At 43.1% G+C, this 24986-nt stretch overlaps 1 protein-coding gene across 1 annotated transcript; it reads left to right on the top strand.

The window, feature by feature from the left end:
- The first annotated feature begins 2233 nt into the window (after positions 1-2233).
- Positions 2234-17597, top strand: RBSN (rabenosyn, RAB effector). The gene is made up of 12 exons (XM_069966680.1): positions 2234-2365; positions 4136-4379; positions 5595-5738; positions 6589-6689; positions 8635-8680; positions 9007-9168; positions 10122-10366; positions 10735-10805; positions 11414-11500; positions 13522-13624; positions 13753-13857; positions 14661-17597. The coding sequence occupies exons 2-12, from the start codon at positions 4217-4219 to the stop codon at positions 15732-15734; spliced, it is 2301 nt and encodes a 766-aa protein (XP_069822781.1). The 5' UTR covers positions 2234-2365; positions 4136-4216; the 3' UTR covers positions 15735-17597.
- Positions 17598-24986: the final 7389 nt, after the last annotated feature.

Consider the following 24986-nt stretch of genomic DNA (forward strand, 5'->3'; position numbering starts at 1 on the left):
GCAGGGGGGGTTCTGACTGATAGATAACCCCTTTAAATAACCAATAGTAATTATATCTATTCATGCTATTATTACCAACAGTTATTGAAGCCTCAGATTAATATTATAAAAAAATACAAATAGAAAGATTGTATCTTCAAACATAGAATTACAAGTTCAAGAATAAGAGGGTGCCCCCCTAACCCCCGCAGTAATTTTCTTATAACCTCCTACAGTTCACATTATACCACCCACCGTTCAGGATCGTCTTCTGTCGATGTGCTGGACTTTGATGCATTTATCTTGCTCCATATACGCCAGATAAAGAATATAACACAAAGGATAATGGTCGGGGACACAAATTAATATGGAAATGATGGCCAGCCACCATCTTTTGTCAGAATGTAATATAGACCCTGCAGATAACTGATGCTGATCACTGGTTAGGAATGACCTTGCAGTGAGACATCCAGATGTAGCTATGCAGGAGTCTATGTAACACTACGAATGACACATTGCAAAACAAAAAGGGGTTGTGTACATGTCAATCTCAGCACCTGGGCATGGGGTATTGTTCTGCATAACCACCAGAAGTGGTGCAGGGACATACTTACACATGGCATATGAAGTTCACCACATTCACTTTGTTGCTTGAGACACCCAAGGCCCAAACTTAGATAAGAAACTATGACATATAACATCACATACAGCATCAGAATGAGCTGTAGTCTGGTCTACCGATGATCGAAGTAAAAATACAGTACAAAGTACAGTAAAAATAAAGTAAAGCGCTTCATTATCCCTGTAATCCGCTCATCAGCCAGCTGCCTTTCAACTCACTGCCGCTCCGTAACGCTCCTCCCCAGGTACTGGGAAAAGCTGGATCCAATCCTGGGAACCTTCTTTCAGTTTCCCAGGACTGGATCCAGCTCTTCCCTGCATTCAGGGAGGAGCGGCAGCGAGTTAAAAGACAGCCGGCTGATGATCGGATTGCAGGGATTACTAATCACTTCACTTTTACTGTAAATTCGCTCATCTCTACAAGTGGTGACACACAAGCTGGGCACGTACAAGGTGACCTGGAAAAGTTCATGGATACGAACTGCAAAACGCCTCCATTGTCCAGTGATTGTTTAAGGGACGTGCCATTTATGCCAGCGGTATTTTTTATTTGACTTTGTGCACACACTCTTATATCTTAGATGTAACGAAGATGTATGGAAATCTACCTGCACCAGTTTGAGACGCTTAAAGGGATTTTATCCAGCATTAGAAAAACATGGTCACTATTAAAAATGAACAAATCTACAGTATTAGCAAAGTGATATGCTAAGCTCGGCCATTGGCTTCACAGCCAGCTGCCTTTGGACTCCACTCCTGGTGCCTGAAAAGCTGGATGCAGTCCTGGGTGAAGTTTCCCAGGACTGGATCTATTTTTCCAGGCACCCAGAGCGGAGTTCAAAGGTAGCCAGCTGATAAGATGACGGATGAGCGGAGCGAAGCACTTTGCTAATACTGTAGATTTGCTCATCTGTAGTCACTATCTTCCAGAGACAGCTCCTCCAGTCTCCAGCTTGGGTGAGATTGTGTAAGGCCCTGTTCCCACTGAGCAAAGCTAGCGGAATTCCGCTACCTTTGCTCAGTGGGAACGGAGCCTAACTCAGTTCCACTGAAGTGAATGGAAACCACACCTGAACTGGGGAAAAGAGCTGTGTTGTCACTGGAAGAAAGTGGCCATGTTCTTCTAAGGCTGGATAACCCCTTTAAAGCACAAGTGTAAAACCTGCAGCCCTCCAGTTGATGCAAAACTACAACTCCCAGCATGCCTGGACAGCCAAATCCAAAAGCCCTGTGTGTACTGTACATGCCTGATGAGAACTGCAATGCTGCAACACGTCTGTTACCATGGAGAACTGATCACCCAGCTGTGACAAAACTACAACTCCCAGCATGCCTCCAGCCTTCCGGGCCTGCAGGGAGCTGTAGTTCAGCAGCAGCTGGAGTGCTACAGGTTGGAGATCACTGCGATAGAGAACTGCAGCTGCTGCTAGGCATCTGGTGGACTGCAGTATATCTCTATCCATCTCGCTCATGTCAATGATACAGATGTGGTGGCACGCACTGATATAAGGAAACATATCAGCTATGACTGTGCAGTAACAATCACATACAGTAATAACTATGACTGCAGCTGCCACTGCTACAAGAACAACCTTATAATCCGCACTACGCAGCCTCCCCCGCGCCTCCCAGACCATCGACTGCTCGGCGCTCCGCTCTCTCTGCCTGTGTCAGGCGGCCAGGGAAAGAGCGCCGAGCTATCGATTCCGGGAGTGACAGCTATGGCGTCCGGCGGAGAAAGAGGGAGGGACACCGACAACCGGGGGTAAGATACTGAGAATGAGGGGGCATCAAGCGACAGCGGGAGACAGATACCTGGGTGTATGGAGGGACAGCTGTGTGACAGGAGAGACTGAGGGTGTATGGAGAGACAGCCCTGTGACAGGAGAGACTGAGGGTGTATGGAGAGACAGCTCTGAGAGACTTAGGGTGTATGGAGAGACAGCTGTGTGACAGGAGAGACTGAGGGTGTATAGAGGGACAGCTCTGTGAGAGACTGAGGGTGTATGGAGAGACAGCTGTGTGACAGGAGAGACTGAGGGTGTATGGAGAGACAGCTCTGTGACAGGAGAGACTGAGGGTGTATGAAGAGACAGCTGTGTGACAGGAGAGACTGAGGGTGTATGGAGAGACAGCTCTGTGACAGGAGAGACTGAGGGTGTATGGAGAGACAGCTCGGAGAGACTGAGGGTGTATGGAGAGACAGCTGTGTGACAGGAGAGACTGAGGGTGTATGGAGAGACAGCTGTGTGACAGGAGAGACTGAGGGTGTATGGAGAGACAGCTGTGTGACAGGAGAGACTGAGGGTGTATGGAGAGACAGCTCTGTGACAGGAGAGACTGAGGGTGTATGGAGAGACAGCTCTGAGAGACTGAGGGTGTATGGAGAGAGCTCTGAGAGACTGAGGGTGTATGGAGAGACAGTCCTGTGACAGGAGAGACTGAGGGTGTATGGAGAGACAGCTCTGAGAGACTGAGGGTGTATGGAGGGACATCTTTGAGAGACTAAGGGTTTATGGAGAGACAGCTCTGAGAGACTGAGGGTGTATGGAGAGACAGCCATGTGAGAGACTGAGGGTGTATGGAGAGACAGCCATGTGAGAGACTGAGGGTGTATGGAGAGACAGCCCTGTTGCAGGAGAGACTGAGGGTGTATGGAGAGACAGCTGTGTGACAGGAGAGACTGAGGGTGTATGGAGAGACAGCCCTGTTGCAGGAGAGACTGAGGGTGTATGGAGAGACAGCTGTGTGACTGGAGAGACTGAGGGTGTATGGAGAGACAGCCCTGTTGCAGGAGAGACTGAGGGTGTATGGAGAGACAGCTGTGTGACTGGAGAGACTGAGGGTGTATGGAGGGACATAGAATGGGAGAGATAGTGATGAGCAGCGCAGCTCTGAGGGTCTGATCCTGTCTCCCCAGTATGATCACCCTGTTATGGGGGACACTGAATCCCCTCAGTGTTGCAGATTTCCGGGGTTCCTTTGCTCTCATTTTCCTGCTAGACATGTAATAATCTATAGTAATATCTGTGTCTGGGAATTAACCCATTGGGTGCTGTCACATCGGTCACCCAGCTTTCCCACAGTCCTGCACGGGTAATCCGCCTTGTTACACTATATAGCTCCTCACATTCATGCAGGTATGCTCTTTAGGTCAGCTGGGTGGCGACATCCCTGGGAGCAGTGATGCGGCCATATTGTTTGTCTGCTGAATGTAATTTTTACTGCTTGACCTAATAGTACTTGAGACTGACATTTCCTCACATGTCCCCCTGCAGCTAGGTGATAGCGGGAGTCCAGGACCCCCTGAGATCTGCGGGGAGCTCCTCCACATCAGATTATGTGTACCCGCAGCCAAGCATCTCCAGCACATATGACTATTAATATGCCAGTGGGGTGCTGTGCCAAGATATGACGTGTATAAGAGGGCGTCATAGAGGGTGACCCCGTGATGAAGCCGCTCATGAAGAATTATGTAACATTTAGGGATCTGACAATGAGATGTCACTAAAGATTTCTCTTTCTGTCTTTACAGGCACGCCTGAGGAGCTGCAGGGTTTCTGCCACCTTGAATTATTTCTGCCTCGTTTTAGAGGTTGGGTGTGCCCGGTCACCTATGGCGGCACAGTACAATGCTCCGTTTGATGAACAAGGTGAAGTGCGAGAAGGATTCCTGTGCCCTCTGTGCCTGAAAGATCTTCAGTCCTTCTACCAGCTGCACTCCCATTATGAGGAGGAGCACTCCAGTGAGGACAGGGATGTCAAGGGGCAACTCAAAAGTGAGTGTTGTTTTCAGTACATGAGGTTATACACGATTAGAAGAACATGGCTGCTTTCTTCAAGAACAGCTTCATATCTCTTTTAGATCATCTGGCAAAACTTGTGGTGGGTGAATTTACCCAACTTCCTTCTTTATAGCAAATACACATCACAGATATGTTTTCTTTCAGATATCTTAAAGGAGAAGTCAGGCAACTTTTTTTTAATTAAAGTATTGTATTGGAGAAGATGATGGCAGAGGGATGCTCAGTGTCCCTCCAGTGCCCTGCGTCCCTCAGTGTCCCCCTGGCATCATCCTCTCCAGCAGCCACAGCCCGCACAGCTCTAGGAGTCGGGTCGTGACATCCCCATTTTATCCAGGAAGTGAAGCCTTGATGCAGTAGTAAGTGCAGGGGAAAAAGCAATTTATAAGCATTTCCCGTAATAAGTGTATACTGGTGATTTGTATAACTTTTGGGGGGGCAATACAATACTTTAATAAAAAATTTTGCTGGACTTCTCCTTGAAGTCTCACAGCTCAGTAACATCTGTAAGCAGTTTTCATTTTAACTGTGGACTCGCTTCTTTATAATTTTTACACTTTTTATACTTAGAATTTGTTTGAGGAATTTTAGTTACATCCTGTGATTCCAAAATGTTTCCCTCTACTTGATCTTGAAAACGCCATGGTTAAAATAATTTAATTTGTGTGAGGTATGATGATTCATGAAGCCAGAATTCTCAGCTGTTAAACATTGTTATGTGTCATATATGTCATTTGCGTACGGGCTATAAAATAAAAGGCTCAGACAATCCCCCATGTGGTGATTCCATAATTTTTACCAGAGGTCATATTACAAGGCATTATAGAAGAGCAAGCTTGTTCAAAGAAGGTGGATGCAGCCTGAGGACTGCTTGGAAAACATGGCTTTATCCTTGTTTTCAGGCAGTCCTAAGGCTGCACACAACTTCTCCAGGTAGCAGGATTTAAATGGCAATCACTCATGTTAGTGCAATCCGGAACTTTTTGCAAGTTTGCACATCTCTACAGGACACCTGCCTGTGGCGGGACTCTGTATAGCAGCACTTCTATAGGGCCCTCATCATAATTCTATTTTACACAGTCTCTATCACCTACAGTTCAGCAGTTCACATTTAACCAGAAGTTTCTAAGATACGGATCTTGGCATAATCCTTGCATGTCTATAAAAAATATATATCTTCTCATTTGTAAGATCTGGTTCAAATTGCTAAAAAGGCAAAGAACAAACTACTAAAGAAGGATGGAGGTGAGCGGGCTGAGGGTGGATCCCAGGATCGCTATGAAGCATACAGCTATGGAGGAGTGGACCCTTGCATGTGGGACCCACAAGAAATAGGTAAGTTGGAAATGATATTACTTTAAGGGTAGCTTCACACGTACCGTATCGCAGCTGATTTTCTGCTGCAGATTTTACAGTACGGATTTAATGCTGTGTTCATTAGTCAAATCTGCTGCGGATCCGCAGCAGAAAATCAGCTGCTATACGGTACATGTGAAGTTACCCTAAAGGGGTTTTATACTATTACACAATGTAATCTTAGAGGCTGAAATTGGAATCAAGTGCAACCTTCTAATATGTGCAACCTGGTATACATCCCTCCATTGTAATAGATGGCAGTGTATGTTTTAAAGTTGAACAATATCCTGTGCCACTGTGCCAACAAAAATGGTTGCTTGTGCCCCTTGTGAAAATTGGGGAGCTAGTAAATAGGTAATTTTGAAACGTACCATTATATTAGTTTACTGCTGTATAGCTGGAGCTTCTGCTGCAGGCGGATGAGTTCCAGCTATGACTTCTTACTGCTGCCATTAGGAAGTATACAGTGCTGTGTAATAATTCACACTGAGAAAAAGAAATGGAAATTCCAAGCGGAATCCTCGCAGCGGACTCGAAATTCCACTTGGCTCAGTTTTTCAATGTTAAGTATAGGGCCCTTCGCTCTCCGCGGCTCTCCGTTGCCTCAGAGAGTGAAGGCGCCCTATACTTAGCATTGAGACACTGAGGCAGGCGGAATTCCGAGCGAAGTCCACGGCGAGGATTCTGCTTGGAATTTCCACCTATTTTCCTCAGTGTGAGTGACCCCTAAATAAAGGATTATTGTATTTAAGCATATTACACCCCTTTTTGCTATTGTGTTGCTTTCTTGAACCCTTTCTTCTTTAACTTTCTTTTGGCTTTTTCTCAGGGGCAATGCGCAGTCACCTGTCTGACTTCAAGAGGCACCGAGCTGCTAGAATTGATCACTATGTGGTTGAAGTCAATAAGCTGATTATACGCCTAGAAAAGGTACTTTTTTTTCTGGGTACTTTTAAAACCTGTCAAAACGGGATGCCAAAGTATATGAGCATGGACAGGCACGGGTCCCATTTACTTTAATAGTCATTTCCTGAATGTATATGTGTCTTTACACAACCCATGAGGTCTGCTTCCATGTTTTCCAGGACTCCCTAGGGCTGTATCCAACCTTTTGCAGGTGCAGGGAATTAAGGTATGTTCAGGAATAGGCAAGGAATTTCAAGCAGAATCTGCGCTCAATTTTATGCATATTCCGCTTTAAATTCTGCTTGTAAAATATGTACAGAGCAATGTCCCATAATGTTCAATGGGATTTCTGCTCTGTTGTTTATACGGTGGAATTTCTGCACAGAATGTTCCCCCGCAGATGGATGCCCATAGCAGTCATTGAGGCTTTGAATTTACAAGCTGAAGAAGAGGAAATTTCAAGCAGAAAACTTTCCTCTTCAATTCCTTGCCTATGCCTCAGTGTGAACATACTCTTAATATAACTCCATGTTAATATAAACTATGAGTACCATATTAGAGGCACTATAAAGATCTATCTGGAGGTTAGGTATTTTTATTCATGACCTATTGCACAGTTACTTTATTTCTTATTTTAGATGTGTTAAGACTAGAGATGAGCGAACCTGGAGCATGCTCGAGTCGATCCGAACCCGAACTTTCGGCATTTGATTAGCGGTGGCTGCTGAACTTGGATAAAGCCCTAAGGCTATGTGGAAATCATGGATATAGTCATTGGCTGTATCCATGTTTTGCAGACAACCTTAGAGCTTTATCCAAGTTCAGCAGCCCCAGCTAATCAAATACCCAACGTTCGGGTTCGGATTGACTCGAACCCGAACCCGGTTCGCTCATCTCTAGTTGAGACCATAACAAATATGGTTGCAATGGTGCACATAGATTTTAAGGGAATTCATATTTTTTTTAAATTCTATTGTATTGTAATATGACAGTAAGTCACTTTATGTAATAGACTTCTAAAAATGTCCTGTTGTGTAGTTCTTCATTTCTTCTGGTCTTACACTGAAGCAATGTACACTGCATCCAGCACATGTTACTGCACAGTGTACAGGTATATCATCTACATTCTATGTAGAAATAAGCTGTGCCTCATTCTTGTTCTAGTATACTCAGTATGAGGTATAGCCAATTTGTACATACAAAGGAGCTGACTTACTTGTGTACATGACATCAGCGGAAGACTTGAAGAAATGAAGATCATGATAAGATATATTCCCCCCCCTCACCAGCATAATAGGAAACCGAAACATAATAGGGCCCTATTCCACGGGACGATTATCATTCTGATAATCGTTAAATCGTTCGGAACAAAGTAATAATCGTTTGGTTAAATAGCAGTTAACGATTGAACGACGAAAGAGAAATCATTGATCACTTAATGAGACGTGGACTTATTTTTATCATTGCTCGTTTGCAATTCATTCGCATGGAATAAGATGTTGTTCGCAGTAGCGATGACGCAATAGCGAGGACAAGACGACCACAAGAACAATCAAAAGTAAACCATCATCATTCCGTGAAATTAGGTGAACGATTTCAGGTCGTTCGCAATAGCGGTAATTTGAGATCGTTTATCCTTAACGATTATCCAAACGATAATCGTCCCGTGAAATAGGGCCCTAAGTCTTATTACAAAGTGTCTTACTTTGATGGGTAAAGCATAATGGAAGGGTATTGTAGGCTGATATTGCTGTCATCCTGGACAGCATACATACGTCTTTGAATACCAATGTTTTGCCCTCGCTGCAAATATAATGCAAAGAAAAAGGATTATTTTGCACTCTGCTCATGCCCCAGATGTTACCAGTTTGCTCCTTTCGAATACTTTTACATTTCTTTACCAGTCATAAATGTGACTTTTTATTTTCAGCAGATATAGTAATTATTGTCCCGATCTGCTTGTCCACAGTTAACATCATTTGATCGCACTAATACTGAGTCTGCCAAGATAAGAGGTATGTCAGATCTACTTCTGTAATGACTTGCTGCAATCCATAAAGGGTTATTCTAATGACTAATATTGATGGCAAAGCCGTATAATAGATCAGTGTTGACCGTTGGGATCTCCAGCGCTGCGCCCCTACCAGGCTCTGCATTTTCTATTGCTACACATTCTGATTCAATAGAACATTTAGTGCCGAATCAGGAGTAGGGCTTTGTAGGAATAATCCCAGAGGGTTTGCTGGGCTTCACCTAGTGATTTGGCTCCCATACTTAAAAAAACAAAAACATCAATCTCTGATCCATGGGACTCTGTCTACTAATGTTTTTTTTCCCTTAGCCATAGAGAGATCCGTGGTGCCATGGGTCAGCGACCAAGATGTGCCCTTTTGTCCAGACTGTGGGAACAAATTCACCATCCGCAACAGGCGACACCATTGCCGACTTTGTGGGTCCATTATGTGCAAGCGATGCACAGAGCTTATCACCATTCCATTTGCCAGTAAGATATGCATTGGCACTGTTTACTGTGCTCTGTGTGTAGATGGTTGTTGCTTCACTCTTCAAACAACCTGCCTATCCATCAGTAAGTTGAACAAGGAGGATATCTCATGTTTCTTAGGGTTCGTTCACATCAGCGTTTGACCATCCGGCACCATTCCGTCTACCTTTTCCGTTTTGAAGTAAGCAAAACGGAAACTGGCGGATCCGTTAAAATCCCCATAGACTCCCATGATATTTTAGTGTGCTCCGTTTGCCCTAATTGTGCTCCGTTTGCATGCAATCCGTTCAAGATCCGTTTTTTTGAACGGAGGAAAAAATAGTGTTTGCAGTAATTTTCTTTCCGTTTCAAAAAACGGATCACGAACGGAAAGTGCACTTCCGTTTTTTTTTTTACATTGTAGTCAATGAGGACGGATCTAAAACGGAAGGTATTTCCGTTCACATCCGTTTGTTTTCATCCGTTTATGCACTGAGCATGCGCAGAAGCAGCAAGAAACCAAAGAAGAAAAATAAACTGATAGAAAAACGGATGCTGACTGATGCAAACGGATGCAAACTGATGTACAAAAGTCATTTTTTTTAAGCCAAAATACAAACGGACCATTAAAAAAAATTAACATTTTGCAATGAGTTTGCATCAGTCTGCTCATCAGTTTATGCTCATCCATTTAATTAATATGGACGGATCCGTTAGAAAAAAAGAAAAACGCTGATGTGAACGTAGCCTTACTGTCCTCCAGATTACTCACTCCATGAATAGTTTATTTTTCTTTCTCCGTAGGCTAATTACCGTCCTCATTTACTGGGTAACTAAGAAATACAGTAGAGATACTGAATCATTTACTTTGTATCCACATTATCATGTGTATCACACTTTTGAGGTTCTGCATATTTCAGGATTGTAATAAAAGAAACCCTTTAGATCTGTCTCCTGCTTTTTTTTCTTCACAGGTAAATTAACTAGCGCCAGCAAACACTCCATCTCTACTCATGGCAGTCCCAACTTATCCCCAAACACTAGTGCTCAGACCTCCCGTCGGGGCAGCATCAGCAGCCTTAGCAGTGTTAGCTCCGTCCTGGAGGAGAAAGATGATGATAAGATCCGCTGCTGTCAGCACTGTAAGGACACACTACTAAAGAGGGAAATGCAAATGGATGAGAAAGACCACACACCAGAAATTGTCAAGGTCTACCAGGTAAATCTCAGCTTGGGTCTTTTACATGTCAGATATGTAGATGAACAAACAGTGTTTTAACTTAAAAACACTTTGGGGTTATGGGAGTTATGATACTTTTACCATTGGATACACTACGCTTAGGATACAGAAGGATGACATCATTGTTCAGTTTTCTGCTTGCTTAAATAAAGACACTTTAGCATACTGCCTTATTACTTCCTGTATTCACTAGACTCAGGTCATGTGGATGCAGTTCATATTATTGAAGAAAATCTCCCCATTGTAATTGTGTCATTTGTCATGCTGGCACTTTGAGCACAGGACAATGGCACACTGAACTAGATGAGGCTACAAGACAATGATGCATTTTTTTATTTTTCTTGCAGAGACTCCGCCTCTGTATGGAGAGGGTGGATGAAAAGGCTCCTGAATACATCCGGATGGCACAATCTATAAAGTATGTCCAGTAATGAGTCATATGGGATTCATTCATTCATTTATTTTGAGCTGTTCGAGGTTTCCATAACTCACATTTATTTCAGTGGAGAATGACTGTACATTGGTTCAGAGATAAAAAAAAAAAACAAAAAAAAAACCTGTTACCATCTCTGCTGCAGGTGCCTTAAAGGGAACCTGTCATTACTTTCATGCTGCCTGAAACTCCAGCTTCAGTGGCTTTTCATCATCATCCTTCATTGATCAAGCTTTTCCCTATACCCTAGTAAAAAGAGATCAATCAAGACTGGTGGAGTGGGGAGAAGTCTCTGCAGACCACTGTGATCTCAGCAGAAAAAGTAATCACAGGTTCCCTTTAACAATCAGATTTTTGCTCTTTGGACTGTGGTAAAAGCATTTCCTTTTCAGATCTGTTTTGTTTCTTTGTGCACTAACAAACCAAACTGTGGTGAATATAAAATAATCTATGAAATGAACGTGGGTGAGAGTGGAGGCTGTGCGGCATCTTTCCTGCTCTCCTCCCATATTTCTCTCTGTGCGCGCCTGTGACAGGGCGTAATTATCTGACAAGGATTCTTCTAAATGGTTTGTGTTTATTTTAATCTGCAGCGCTGGGGAGACAACCTACAATTTGGACCATGCCAACAACCTGAGAATGGAGGTCCAGAAACTTTATGAATTAATAGATGCTTTAAGGTGAGAAGTTACAACATATTAGGGCCTGTCATTGGCAGGCAGAGAACCATATCCTATCCTAATGCAAGGAGGTTGCTGTTTGCCAGGAAGGCCTGACATGGGTTCTGGTATTGCACCATGCATGACCCACATTAGCATATTTGTTTTAATCCTTTATAATTCTTGTCTCTATTCTTGGTGATAGATAGATAGATAGATAAATAGATAGATAGATAGACAGATATATAGACAACAAACCTGAATGTGTGACTATACTGTTAGTGGTCATTGCTGATTTGATGAGCATAATGGTATATTTACATGTTCCAATACCCTAACACTGCAGATTAGTAATGGACAACTACAGAATTTATAGAATTCAGGAATTTAGATCTGCAGATTAGTGTTTATTGCCGTAACCTTAGAGGAATTTTTCAGGCCATTGATTTTTGATCAGTGGAGGGTAGGGGGTTTGATAACTGGGACCTTTAATTATCAGCAGAATGTAGAAGCCAAGCAATGGCTTGTCTGTACTGCAGCTCAGTCACACTGACATGAGTGGAACTGAGCAGCAGTACCAGGTACAGCCATTGGTGTGGTCAAGCTACGGTGCCTATATAAACAATTGAGCGGATTGTGTTGTTCAGTAGTGGGGACCATGGTCGATCACCCATCAGTTAAACATTCATAGTCCATCCCTTTTAAAGTAAATATGTCCACTGCAATTCATGTTCCAAACTGTTGACACTGATAGAAAGTTGTTAAGTCAAGAAGACACCTTCAAATGAAGTAGAAAAAGTATTGGAATCTCACAGTGCCAGCGCTGTCCATAGAGACTATGCAATTTCAAAGTAAAGTAAATTTAATTTATTTAAAACCTATATATAAAGCGTTTCGGTAATAAATAAATTTTGAAAAAAAAAGATTTACTTTACTTTGAGATTGCATAGTCTCTTTGGGCAGCACTGACACTGTAAGACTCCAGACTACTTTTCTATTTCATTTGCATTTCTTTCCTGGGCCCCTTTTAGGAAGCATCCCGTTCACCTTGTCCCTGACAGCAGACCGCCGCTCTCTCCTATAGGCCACCCGGACGATCTAAAGATCATCTGGGCAGCCCTCCCGCTCCTCCCCACTTGCTGTCGGTGCGTGTAAGAGTGCGGACAGTGAGTGGGGACTGAAAAGCAAGTGAGAACTGACCTGACAGGTTGGCGCTCTCTTGCACCTTTAATATTGGCCTGTGTAATAGAGCCTTTAGTTAAAAGCCGGACCTTGACTGTCAATCAATCTGGAATAGGGAGGCATTACTGCCTTCAGCACTTCAGGGTCTTGGGAACACCTCTTTGACACTTTGCACTGGAGAATTAAAAAAAATTTATGTCCTGGAAGCACATACAGATATATGAAAGGTTCCACAGCTGTATAACAGTGTCAGCAGTTTGTAAATTGCAGCTGACAGATTCACTTTAAAGCTGTGTGTGTGCGCATCCTCAACCACTTTAAAGGAGTTATCCAGTGTTAGGCTATGTTCACACAACGTATATTTTCGTAAAATCATTGTACAACGGCCGTGTTTATTACGAGAATATACGTTAGATTGTTTCCTATGGGATCCCAGCCAGAGCATATACACATAGTACTTGCGTCAGGAAAGATAATTCGTCCAGTACTGCAGTACCGGCCGGGATGATGTTTCCAGAGAGTCTTATACGATGTGTGCACATGGCCTTACAAAAACATGGCCACTTTTGTCTGCAGATTAGGTGGGGTTTGAAACTCAGTTCCATTGAAGTAAATGGAACTTATTTGCAGACTACACCTGAACTGGAGACTAGAGTGGTGCAAAAGTGGCCATGTTTTTGTAGCACTGGATAACCCCTTTATATTAATGCATTGTGTCAGTATGATATTAGGAAAAAATAAAACATATTAAGATTGATTTAATTATAATTGTTAATTGTTTATATTTTATTTTAATTAAATTTTATAATTTAATATCAAACATTTATTATAATTTATCATACTTTTTTTTGTTGTCACAGTAAGAAAATACTAACACTCGGACTGAATGAAGAACCCAAACCCCACCCTAAAAACCTACAGCTGCAGAAGATGATAAGATACTCTGCGACATTATTTGTGCAGGTAATCTACCTTTACACGAGGCAGAATATGATGCAGAATTTCAATATTTCCAAGTTGATTAAAAATTGCAGCAATGTTATATCAGTTAGTATAATGTTAGTTTTTGTGACCTGTTTTTATTTCCTTAGGAAAAGCTGTTGGGGTTGATGTCCCTGCCAACTAAGGAAATGTATGAAGAGTTAAAGGAAAAACGGAGACAGGAAAATGAGCAGAAACTACAACGAGAACGACAGGTGAGATTACATATCCAATGCACAAATTGGGGGTTGTTGGATTTATCTGTCTTATGAAATTGTTCCTGCAAACTAAAGGCCCTATTGAATGGGGCAATTATTGGCAGAATTGGGCAGATATCGCCCCATGCAATAAAAACGGCGATCAGCCGAGGAGCCAGTCTTCAGCTAATCGTTGTCTTTTAACATGTTCAAAAATCATCACCCACCAACTACGCATTGTTCCGTGCAATAGCTGATGCCTGTCCGACGGCTGATTGGGTATAGAAAATAAAGATGTTTTACTTGCCTGTCCACGCTCCCCCAGTGTCCTTCTGGCTTGTTTCTGGAATTTCCCACTCACCACCTCTGCAGTGACAGGCCGCTCAGCCAATCACGGTGCTGTCCCGTCTCGGTAAGTGAGTAGCTGAGAGAGACAGGTTGAGAAGTGTCAGTGGCAGCTGTAGTGAGTGAGGAATCCCAGAAACAAGCCAGGAGAACACCAGGGGAGCATGGACAGGCAAGTAACACATCTTTATTACTTTGCAACTTTAAAGCAAGGGCTGCACAGACATAGCTAATGATGTCCATGTAGTCCTGCACACGTGATTATCGAGCCATGTAATAGGCTTAGTAAGAGAACTAGCAGATCAGCGCTTGCTTACAGTGAGAGTTGGGATGTGTAATATGGCCTTAAGATATACTGACAGCAAGCTTAGATCTTGTAAATGGTAGGGAAATATTGCACAAAATATGCTGAACTGGTTGCATAACTTTATTGCCATAAAAGTGAAACCCCCCTTTAAGATCCTGTTTATTGTCAGGCTGCACTTGAGGCACAGAAGAGAAGAGATGAGAAGAAAAAAGACACCCTCGACCGGTCCTCTGATGTGTTAAATGGAGAGCTTCAGCAGAAGGGCCGTATTCGGAAGGTGGAAGGATGGTTACCGACATCTGGTGTTCCTCGAAATCGACAAACCTCTGACCCTCTCCTCCAACAAATCGAAAACATCACTTCCTACATCCAGCAGGCTCAGATGGCTGGACGTGTGGATGAAGTTCATATGTTAGAAGAAAACCTGAGACAGCTGCAGGATGAATATGACCAGCAGCAGGTGGAGACAGCCATAAGGATTTCCAAAAAGCTAGCAGAAGAGGAGGCAATGCAGAGAGAACAGCTAGAGGTGCTTAGAAAACGTGAGGAAAGCAGGGAGCAGAAGAAGAGTTTGTCACAGCACAATAGAGCTCACTCCCTGGACTTTCGAGACCATCGGCAGATGACAGGATGGCAGGATAAACACACAGCAGCGTTAGATCTCCAGCTTCCTAGACAAAATGTTATTCCTGTGCAGCCTTCTCCACCTCAAAGTCCTCCAGACACCAGACCGCTCCTCCCCTTACACATCTCTCCTGTTCTCCCAAACAAAACTGTGAGCATGCCTGTGCCCTTAAATCCCTTTGAGGGTGAAGATGATGTGTCAGAACCGACCCCTTCAGACCAGATCCAGCAGAATGGCAACAAGGAATACAATCCATTTGATGAGGATGATGAGGAGAATCCAGAAGTACCTGAAGGGAGCACTCATGAGGTCACAAAAGCCTCTACCAATCCCTTTGAAACTTCCCCAGAACATGACTATACACCACAGGTTCCTAAAAACCCATTTGAGGAGGATGAAGGAGCCTGTACCGGGAATCCCTTTGAGGAGCCTGATGATTTGGGAGCAAAAGAAGAGGAGGTGATTGAGGAGGATCTGCTTCTACAACAGATTGATAACATCAAGGCATATATATTTGATGCCAAGCACAGTGGACGGCTGGATGAGGTGGAACTCCTAACTGAGAACCTGAGAGAACTAAAGAAGACATTGGCCAAGCAGAAAGGACAGACAAAGTGACCCAAGATCGATTGCTTGTGTGTCATATTCAAGTTATACTTTACCACTTTCTTACCAGCAAAGCCTATGGTATCAAAAGCATCAACCAGACTCTGCCAGTGTGCTTCAAAATGACCAGCGGAGCCGCTTATCACAGCCGTATATCTCTGGTAAATGTAGATCACAGAATGGACTTGACAGGTCAATAAAAATAGGTGGGTTGGAACTTCTATTAACCCTTATGCTACCTGACTGAATTGCCACTGAATGTGAATGTTCTGTTTAATCTTTTGAGCCCATTACATGGGTTAACCCCTGTGGAAATAAGCCACTGCCCATAGAAACAATACTACACGGACCATATTATGGTGTGATCTCAGCAGAATGATCTGTTACAGCTTATTACACTACATAGGATAAGAGTGGAGGATTTTATTAGATATAAGGAAGCTGTTGGCCTCTTGCTCTGGTCTCTAAATGGGGAGCCTTCTGGTAAGGATGTTTGATTATTGGCAAAGCCTGACGCCGGGTTACAAGAATGGTATTGCATCACTTAAAGGGTATGTCCACCTTTGAACTCAATGTTTACATATAGATAAAATGTACATATTAAGTGAGTGTACACACATTATATTACTTATCCTGTATTCATCCCGAGTTAAATCCTATATTATATTCCAGAGGTGCCTTAAAGGTGCTTATCTAGGGTTAGAAAAAACACAGCTACTTTCTTGCAAAAACAATACCTTACCTGCCCCCAGATTGTGTTGCAGTTCAGCTCCTTTCATTTCAATAGGACTGAGCTTCAAAACTACTGGAGGACAGGAGAGATGCTGTTTCTGAAAGAGAGCGGACATGTTTTTCTAAGCCTGGATAACCCTATTAACTATTTTGCTGGTGGAGCCATTATGTACATACATTTCATTATTTTTCCTGTACTGATCCTTAGTTAGTCTGTATTTTCCTATGCTGCACTCACTGTGTACACCTTGTACTGATCCTAAGCACCCTATTACACACAGAAGTTATTGGCTGAATAGGCTAATATTGGCCAGCTATCAGCCAAATGAACAAGCTTATTCATAAGCTGAGCGCTTAGCTTTCACTTGCTGAGAAACTACTGTTTGTTCTATTAGACAAGGAGATGAGTGGCTGATGGAATGATGGTAGTTAAAGAGGTTGTCCAGGAAAAATGAATACTCGGCCAGGCTGCCGGGCTTATGGGGGATATGTCCGTGATATATACTTACCTGTCCTGTTCCCCACCACTATCGGTTCCTGGGCTTCCCACTCTGCAACGCTGCTTGAGTTTTCAGAACACCCCATGACGTTGCACTGCCATAGGACACGGCCGCTCAGTAGAGAGTCTAAGCTAAACGGCCATTTCCGGGGGGAGAAATGTTATGAAAATATTGGCAGTTGCGGCTGGGAATGGGACAGGTAAGTATAAATAACAGACATGCCTCCCGTAGCCCCGCCAAGTATTCATTTTTCCCCGACAACCCCTTTAAGCGTTGTAATAGGCTCTCTAAATGAGTGCTGATCTACGAGTAATAGGGCCCTAAGATACGTCAAGTATTATATCCAGAGCTGCCCTCACAACTCAAGCTCCTATAATACAAAGGGGCATTTACTTTTTAGCACATCAGATTACTGTTTTATGGCTGGTGCCATTTCAGCTCTAGACCTTGTATGTACACAGTGACTTCAGGCTGTAACTCAGGGACAGTACAAGATATGTAATGTATGGATAAAGTGACTCCACTAGCAGAATAGTGAATGCAGCTCTGGAGTATAACACAGAATTAGAGATGAGCGAACCTCGGGCATGCTCGAGTCCATCCGAACCCGAACTTTCGGCATTTGATTGGCGGTGGCTGCTGAAGTTGGATAAAGCTCTAAGGCTATGTGGAAAACATGGATATAGTCATTGGCTGTATCCATGTTTTCCAGACAACCTTAGAGCTTTATCCAAGTTCAGCAGCCCCAGCTAATCAAATACCGAACGTTCGGGTTCAGATGGACTCGAACCCGAACCCAGTTCGCTCATCTCTACACAGGATGTAACTCTGGGACAGTACAGGATATGTGATGTATGTATACAGTGACCCCTTCAGCAGAATGGCGAGTGCTGTTGTGGAATTCTTTTTAGGCTGGAATCAGACATTTTTTATGTAATTATGTAACATGTAAACTGTAAATCAAAGCTTAAAGGTGAACATACAATAAAATGGCTAATATTATATTCAATAGCATCTCAAACACTAAACCAGGGTCTTATATCTTGTGATTATCTTTATATTACTCACCCTAACCACCAGTCAAATCTATAATTTGGTAATGGAAAGTATATATACCCATTATGTACAAACACTTTTTTGGGGGAGTCTATTAACACTGGCGTCTCAGACTCTGCTTTAAAGTAAAAGAAGGTTGGCCTAAAATGGGCCAGATTTATTTAGGGGTAAATGCTTCCTAATACATTTGACTTATCTCTTTCCTACAGTCCAGAAGCCAGACTGAGAAAATCAGACTGGCTCTGAGCTGGACTAACTTACGCCAATTTCTGGTTTAAGCTAGGACAAATCTGCTCGGCCACGGGAGGCCATTTCCCCTCTGCTAAGCCCCACCAACTTTTTTTGGCATAGAGGGCACAGGAAAGTAAAATTTCATGCACGATAGAGCCTTAATCGATTCCCTCCTTTTGTATTTCCCTACATTTGCTGCTACGGTATACTTTCAACATTGTAGCAGTTAAAGGCTATTTTGCCTACCCGGAGTACGTTCACACATGGCAGATATGCTAGGGATCTGCAGTACAGACAGAAAATCCACAGCATATTACAGGACAAGCAAAGTAGATGAGAATTGATCTGTGGTGCAGATTTAGCTTCTATAGCTTGTTGGTCTATGTAAAGCATTTTCCCTATTGACTTGATAGGGAATTAAAAAAAAAACAACTATGAAATTCATCTGTGGATCTGCAGCAAATTCCACTACTGGATTTGTTTTTTTATTTTCTGCCTGTAAACCCAGTCAAAGAAAAGTGCAGTGTGTCTGCCCCATGTGAACCTACCCGCAACATTTGCTCAGTGTGAACATACCCCAGGACTGGAATGTCTGTTGTTAGCCCTTTATAGTCCTTTTACACACATAGATATGACAGATTTTTGAAGCCAAAACCAGGAATGGATTTGAAAAGGAGAGAAATCACAGTCTTTCCTTTATGACCTGTTCTCTGTTTATAGTCTGTTCTCGGCTTTGGCTTCAAAAATCTGTCAGATATCTGTGTAAAAGGACCCGTAGTTGCAGAACTATACACATTATACAACTCATGTTAAAGGGAACTAGTCAGCTTCCTTATGGTTTCTAAACGCTTCCTAGTAACATGTAGCTGTCAGGCACTGTTTAGAAGGTTTAAAACAACTTTAATTACTATGCCTGGTAAGTTGTCATAGGGGCAGAGCTACAGCAGATTGTAGTCACCCCACCCCACCCTCAACACAGCCACTTGATTGATACTATGAGTACTGGAGTGCCGACCCCAAAGCCTAGTGTCAGTCAAGTCTGAATTGGCAGGAAGAGGTTGTTGGGGAATGTTATAATTAGAGATGAGCGAACCGGGTTCAGGTTCGAGTCCATCCAAACCCGAACGTTCGGTATTTGATTAGCGGTGGCTGCTGAATTTAGATAAAGCTCTAAGGTTGTCTGAAAAACGTGGATACAGCCAATGACTATATCCATGTTTTCCACATAGCCTTAGGGCTTTATCCAACTTCAGCAGCCCCAGCTAATCAAATGCCGAAAGTTCGGGTTCGGATGGACTCGAGCATGCTCCAGGTTCGCTCATCTCTAGTTATAATCCATAAGAGAGTGGATTGGTTCCCTTTAAAGGGAACCTGTCACCCCCCGTGCCGGGGTGACAGGCTCCCGACCCCCCGTTAGAGCCCCCTATACTCACCTAATCTCGCCGGGTCCTGCTTCTGGAGGTGGTCGGGTGACGGAGATCTCAGCCGCTGCAGCCCGGCGCGCGCACTGAGAGATGAGTCCAACACCCATAGAGAATGACAGGAGAGTCCAGCGCTCCGTCATTCTGTATGAGCGTTGGACTCATCTCTCAGCGCGCGCGCCGGGCTGCAGCGGCTGAGATCTCCGGGACCCGACCGCATCCAGAAGAGGGACCCGGCGGGATTAGGTGAGTATAGGGGGCTCTAACGGGGGGTTGGGAGCCTGTCACCCCGACACGGGGGGTGACAGGTTCCCTTTAAGCGACTTGTCCTGATGATAACTACACAAGAACGGTATTGCAAGGGTTATAGTACATAGGCAGGCCGTTACCCGATAGGGCCCAACTATCATGCAGACATGTTGTTGGAACGTTTATGTCGCCCCTTTACTTACATAACTGTTGGTCGAACCACATCACTGCAGTGTGTGAATGTGGCCTAAAAGATGGGATCAGCTGAAAAAAGCGTTAGTGCTATTACATTGGGTAGCCTGTTTGGCTGTTCACTGATCCATGCAAGATGTGCACATTACCGGATCCTAAACAGACCATAGAACAGAATCTATTTTCCATTGACTTACAATTTAAATGGATTGCAACGTAAATTTGTTTGTTTTTTTGCCCTATACAGTAGCGTGGTTGACTGCGTTTTTGTATACAGTAAAATTAAACTGTAATACTGTAACAAAAACAGTGAAGCACACGTGTGAACCCATTCTAATAAGTCATTGCTTTCTGTAAGTTAACAAATTGAAGGTTTCCCTTTATTTTTATGTCGGGTGTCATTTAGATACTTGATGGGGTTCCTGAGCCAAACTCCCCACCGAGTGCTAACATGAAGGGGTCTCTGCCCTGTGCTGAGCGTCATGTCAGAAGATACAGGAGTAAATACACGTTACTACCTGTGCTACTTAGTGATTTTAATCTAAAGCACAATTTTTCATCAGTATTTTTAACAATGCCTAAGACTGTATTATAGAAGCTCCAGTATTATAGTGCGTGTAATGTCGGTGCGCGTTGTCGAATCTTGTGTCGCCTGTCGTCCCCCTTGTATATAATCCTGATTGGCTCAGAGATCTGCTCTCCTTTAGAGAATCACTCTGAGTCTGCTGCAAAATGATGAGGGCAGGGACGATGTTGGGTTTTGATGAAGAAGGGGTCTGTCATGCTCACAGACCAAAGCCCCCCGTGGAGTGGGGGGTACATAAGCCTGGAGGTGTGCTCCTGCAAATATTCTTCTAAGTGCAATATCTATAACACAAGCACCTCTTCATATAGGAAGGGCCAGCACATGATCTTTCTAGACCCTTAATTTCTCCTGCTAAATATAACAAGGGCATAATTAAGAAACTTGCACCCCCTTCTTAATTTCCACTATTAGGGAATACTTTTTTGTGTGTTTTTTTTTGCCTTGGTTTATCCATTTGGCCTAATGCATATAATGCAGTCTGGCAGATCTTGCCAGCTTCAAGCCAACTTCAAGGAGCATAGCGAAAACATAACCTGAGTTTTATTTTTGCCTTTCTATATTATAGCCATTGCTGCCTGTTGCTATGCTGCTTCCCAGCGCACGTCCACATTTCACGGTGACTGTTCGTTACCTCACAATCTGTTACAACCAGTCAGCAGAATGATGTAAGGTCCAAGCTGATGCTGACTGGTCACTGAGTAAAAGATTAGAAGACATCAGTCAGTTCATTATTCCGTTGAGTTTTATTATGGGGCATTACTATGTCGTATATATTGGATGATGCTGAGCTGTGCTTGGGGCACTGCTTTCTTCACTGATATGCTGTAAAGGTTGTATCTACCTTTGCAACTATTCCATTTTTTTCTGCTTTAATTTGTATAAATAAATATAGAACACTGTGTTGTTTTAGGTATACAGCTCCTACAAAGGATTGTGTTTCCATGGTTACAGACTACAAACAAAAGCTGTCTGTAGTCTGTAATTCTCCTGCTGAGACCTCTTTGGTTAATGCTGGTTATACACTGACCAGTCGCAACATTAAAGCTATGAATAATCTGCGGCTTCACCATTCCATATGCAGCAATCTGTGATGCCTTGTATGTTCTTACATCTTTCTGTCATAACCAGCATTATCCTTTTTAGAAATTTGTGCTACAGTAGCTCTTCTGTAAGACAGGAATGAAGCGGCTAGCCTTTGTCTTATAGTACATCAATAAGCATTACACAACCATGACCTACTGCTGCTTTACATGTTGTCCTTCCTTGGACCACTTTTGTAGATACAAACCATTGCACACCAGGAACACCCTTAAGACCCACCATTTTGGAAATGCTGTGACCCAGTCAGCTATACGTCAAAATATGTCCTTGTCAACGTTGTTTAGATCCTTACTATTGTAAGGTGTCATTGCCATGAGATAATGAATGTTATTCCGTTGTCAGTGGTTTTAATGTTATGGCTGATAAATGTATAGCTGGAGACCTCAGAGCTACAGTACTGCCTCAATATCTTAGTGTTGCCAGCCATGTCAGTCTGATAGAGGAGGGAGAAACAGGGAAGGAACTGGGAACACCCACTAAGCTCAAAGCCTGCAGCTCCACCAGCAGAAGGTGAGAGAAAGCAGATCTAAAAAATAAAGCTGCCCACCGCCTCTCGTCTAAAGCCAGATGTCAAAGAAAAGAGGGATTGGACATTTGGATTTTAACATTCCTGATCCTTTTGTTTTCTGAGTAGATATGCTGGTAAATGAGGTGTTTTGCATTGCCCTTCTCCCCATCCAGAACACATGCAACTATGTTGTTTTTTTTCTAACCCAGATAATCCTTTCAAAAGGGAACAAATCAGCATGATTATGCTGATATGGTTCCCAGCAGCACAGTATAGATCTACTGTGCAGCTCCCTAAGGCTATACAAACGGGAAAAAGATGACTTATTATGCTGCACAAGGCCAGGAGAGGGGCGGCAACTAGTCATCTGGGCGGGAAACGCCTGTGACTAGTCATGCTACTCTGCCTGTAAGCGCACTCTGCAGGGATGATTGACAGGCAGAGAGACATCTTTTTCCCATTTTGTAAAGCTAATGCTGTAGCCGCAGCTGGTATGCTCTACAAGCTGCAAAGTAGATCTATACTGTAATGCTGGGCAGCATATCAGCACAATTGTGCTTCCCTTTAAGGAAGTGGCAAACACTGCATGTAGAACTGCTGCTATAGAAACCTGACAATATAATAACTAGCGGAGGTTTCCCCATTGAAGTCAGTTGTTAAGAAAAACAGCAATGCAAACAACCTGCAGCTAAAAAACATGCAACTGTCAAATGCCAGGCAATTTTCTAGACCCAATAGTGAGAAGAAAATGCTGCAATTAAGTGCACAAAAGCTACATAACCTGAACAATGCCCAAGCAGGGAAGTTTTCCTTGTGTTTTTTTTGTGTATTATTTCTATTAATCTAGAACAGTGCCTGCTGATGGTCAGGCCGCTCCACTGCTCACTAACCAATCAGCTGATCACTAATAGAAACAAAATTACTAACTAGATCTACACTACCGTATAACCAAATGATTGATTCCCCATTACTATCAGGGTTGCAATACTAGAAGTATTACAGAGTATAGTTCTCTATAGAGCCACAATGTAAGTTGATGGTGGGAGTTGCAGTGTACATGGGAGCTGCAGTTAGGCTGGGTTCACACTGCGTTTTTGCAATTCGTTCAACGCATTCATTTTTAATTGGTTACTTTTAACGGACAGAAAAACGTAGCCAACACTACTTTTGTGTCCGTGAAAAACAAATGCATCCATTTCAATCCTCCTTTTTTTTTTTTTTTTTTTTTTATAATGGAAGTCAATAGAAAAACGAATGACACGCAATTGCATCCGTTTTTCCATAAAACTTATACGTTAAACAGATTACGAAAACGCAGTGTGAACAAAGTCCTAAGCCTTATTCACACATCAGTATGTTTTCCTGGATGAAAATTTGGATCCTCTATTTTTCATCCGCAATCCACAAAAAATCATCAGCTTTGCATCCGTATTGTGTTCTGTATTTTTATCGTGTTTTGCGGATCCGCAAAAAAAGGTGTAGAGAAAAAAAAAGATTGGATGGCAAAAATGATGTCAGAAGCTGTCCCAACCCCCCGAAAAAAGTCGCCTGCTCATCTGGGGTCATTCTACAGTCATTTCAACCAGCAGGATTTTCTGGCAGGAGGAGCTTGGTGATGTCACAAAAAACGGATCCGTGATACGGATGGTTTTGCGGATTGCAATGTACTTTTCGCAAATTTTGTGCTCTCCATAGACTTCTATTGGGGTGTCCGTTCCGTAATTACGGACCGTATTACAACATGTCCGTTTTTTTCTTGTCACGGATTGCGGATCCGCAAAAAAAACAGATGTATGAATAGCACCATTCAAAATAATGGGCTGTAATGGATTCCGTTTTTCCTGGTCTGGGAAAACGTATGAAAAATACTGACGTGTGAATTAGGCCTTACCCAAATATATGTGCTAGCTTGTAAGCTTCAAAGAGAACACTAGAGGATAGTGGATCCGGTCCATGCTAACTGAAGGGGTTATCTGCCTTCCTGACCTAATAATTCCAGACTCACCGCTGAAATGTTGCTACAATTATATCCAGTCTAGACAAAGCTAAAGCTTTGGCTGTCCAGACATGATGGGAGTTGTAGTTTTGCAACAGCTGGAGAGCCAAGGCTCCCGTACCCCTGACCTAAGGCAATTGGACTGATACACTGTAGTAAAATGTCAGGACATTGCTTTATGTCACAGCCAGTTGTCCAGACTGGATACAACTGTAACAGAAACTCTGCTGTGAGGGGTATTAGGTCAAAACTATGTATTCAGCTTCAGGGTATAAACACAAATGTTTGAATTTACTCACAGCAAGCAGAGGTCTTGAAATACAAAGTATATTAGAAAGCTGCAGAATCCTGGACTGCCGTGACCCATCGGCACATTCCCTGTATGTGAGAGGAACAGCCCTATATCTAGTTTTACTAAACTAACACTGTAACGCTGTGGGCTCTCCTGTTGTGCTGTGAACATTCAGTAGACGCCTGCTAGTGACGCAGCCGCCGATGTGAGAGTCTGAATGCAGATCATGTATTTATGCTAATGATGTTCCAGAGTTGCTGTTGATTATGCGGAGCAGACGATGCATGTAATAACTTCTCATCCGTCAGTGACTGCCGGGAACTTTTATATATAATTAAAAATAAAATAAATGCCAACAGACCGTACTTTATGTGATCATTAATAAAACCGCCATTACAGA

This window comes from Dendropsophus ebraccatus, chromosome 4, assembly GCF_027789765.1.
Source record: "Dendropsophus ebraccatus isolate aDenEbr1 chromosome 4, aDenEbr1.pat, whole genome shotgun sequence".
NCBI classification, from domain to species: Eukaryota; Metazoa; Chordata; class Amphibia; order Anura; family Hylidae; genus Dendropsophus; species Dendropsophus ebraccatus.

Coding starts and splice junctions, on each gene's coding strand:
- RBSN (XM_069966680.1), top strand. CDS start 4,217: ATGGCGGCACAGTACAATGCTCCGTTTGATGAACAAGGTGAAGTGCGA. Junction 4,380..5,594: donor TGTCAAGGGGCAACTCAAAA/GTGAGTGTTGTT, acceptor CTCATTTGTAAG/ATCTGGTTCAAATTGCTAAA. Junction 10,806..11,413: donor CGGATGGCACAATCTATAAA/GTATGTCCAGTA, acceptor TTTAATCTGCAG/CGCTGGGGAGACAACCTACA.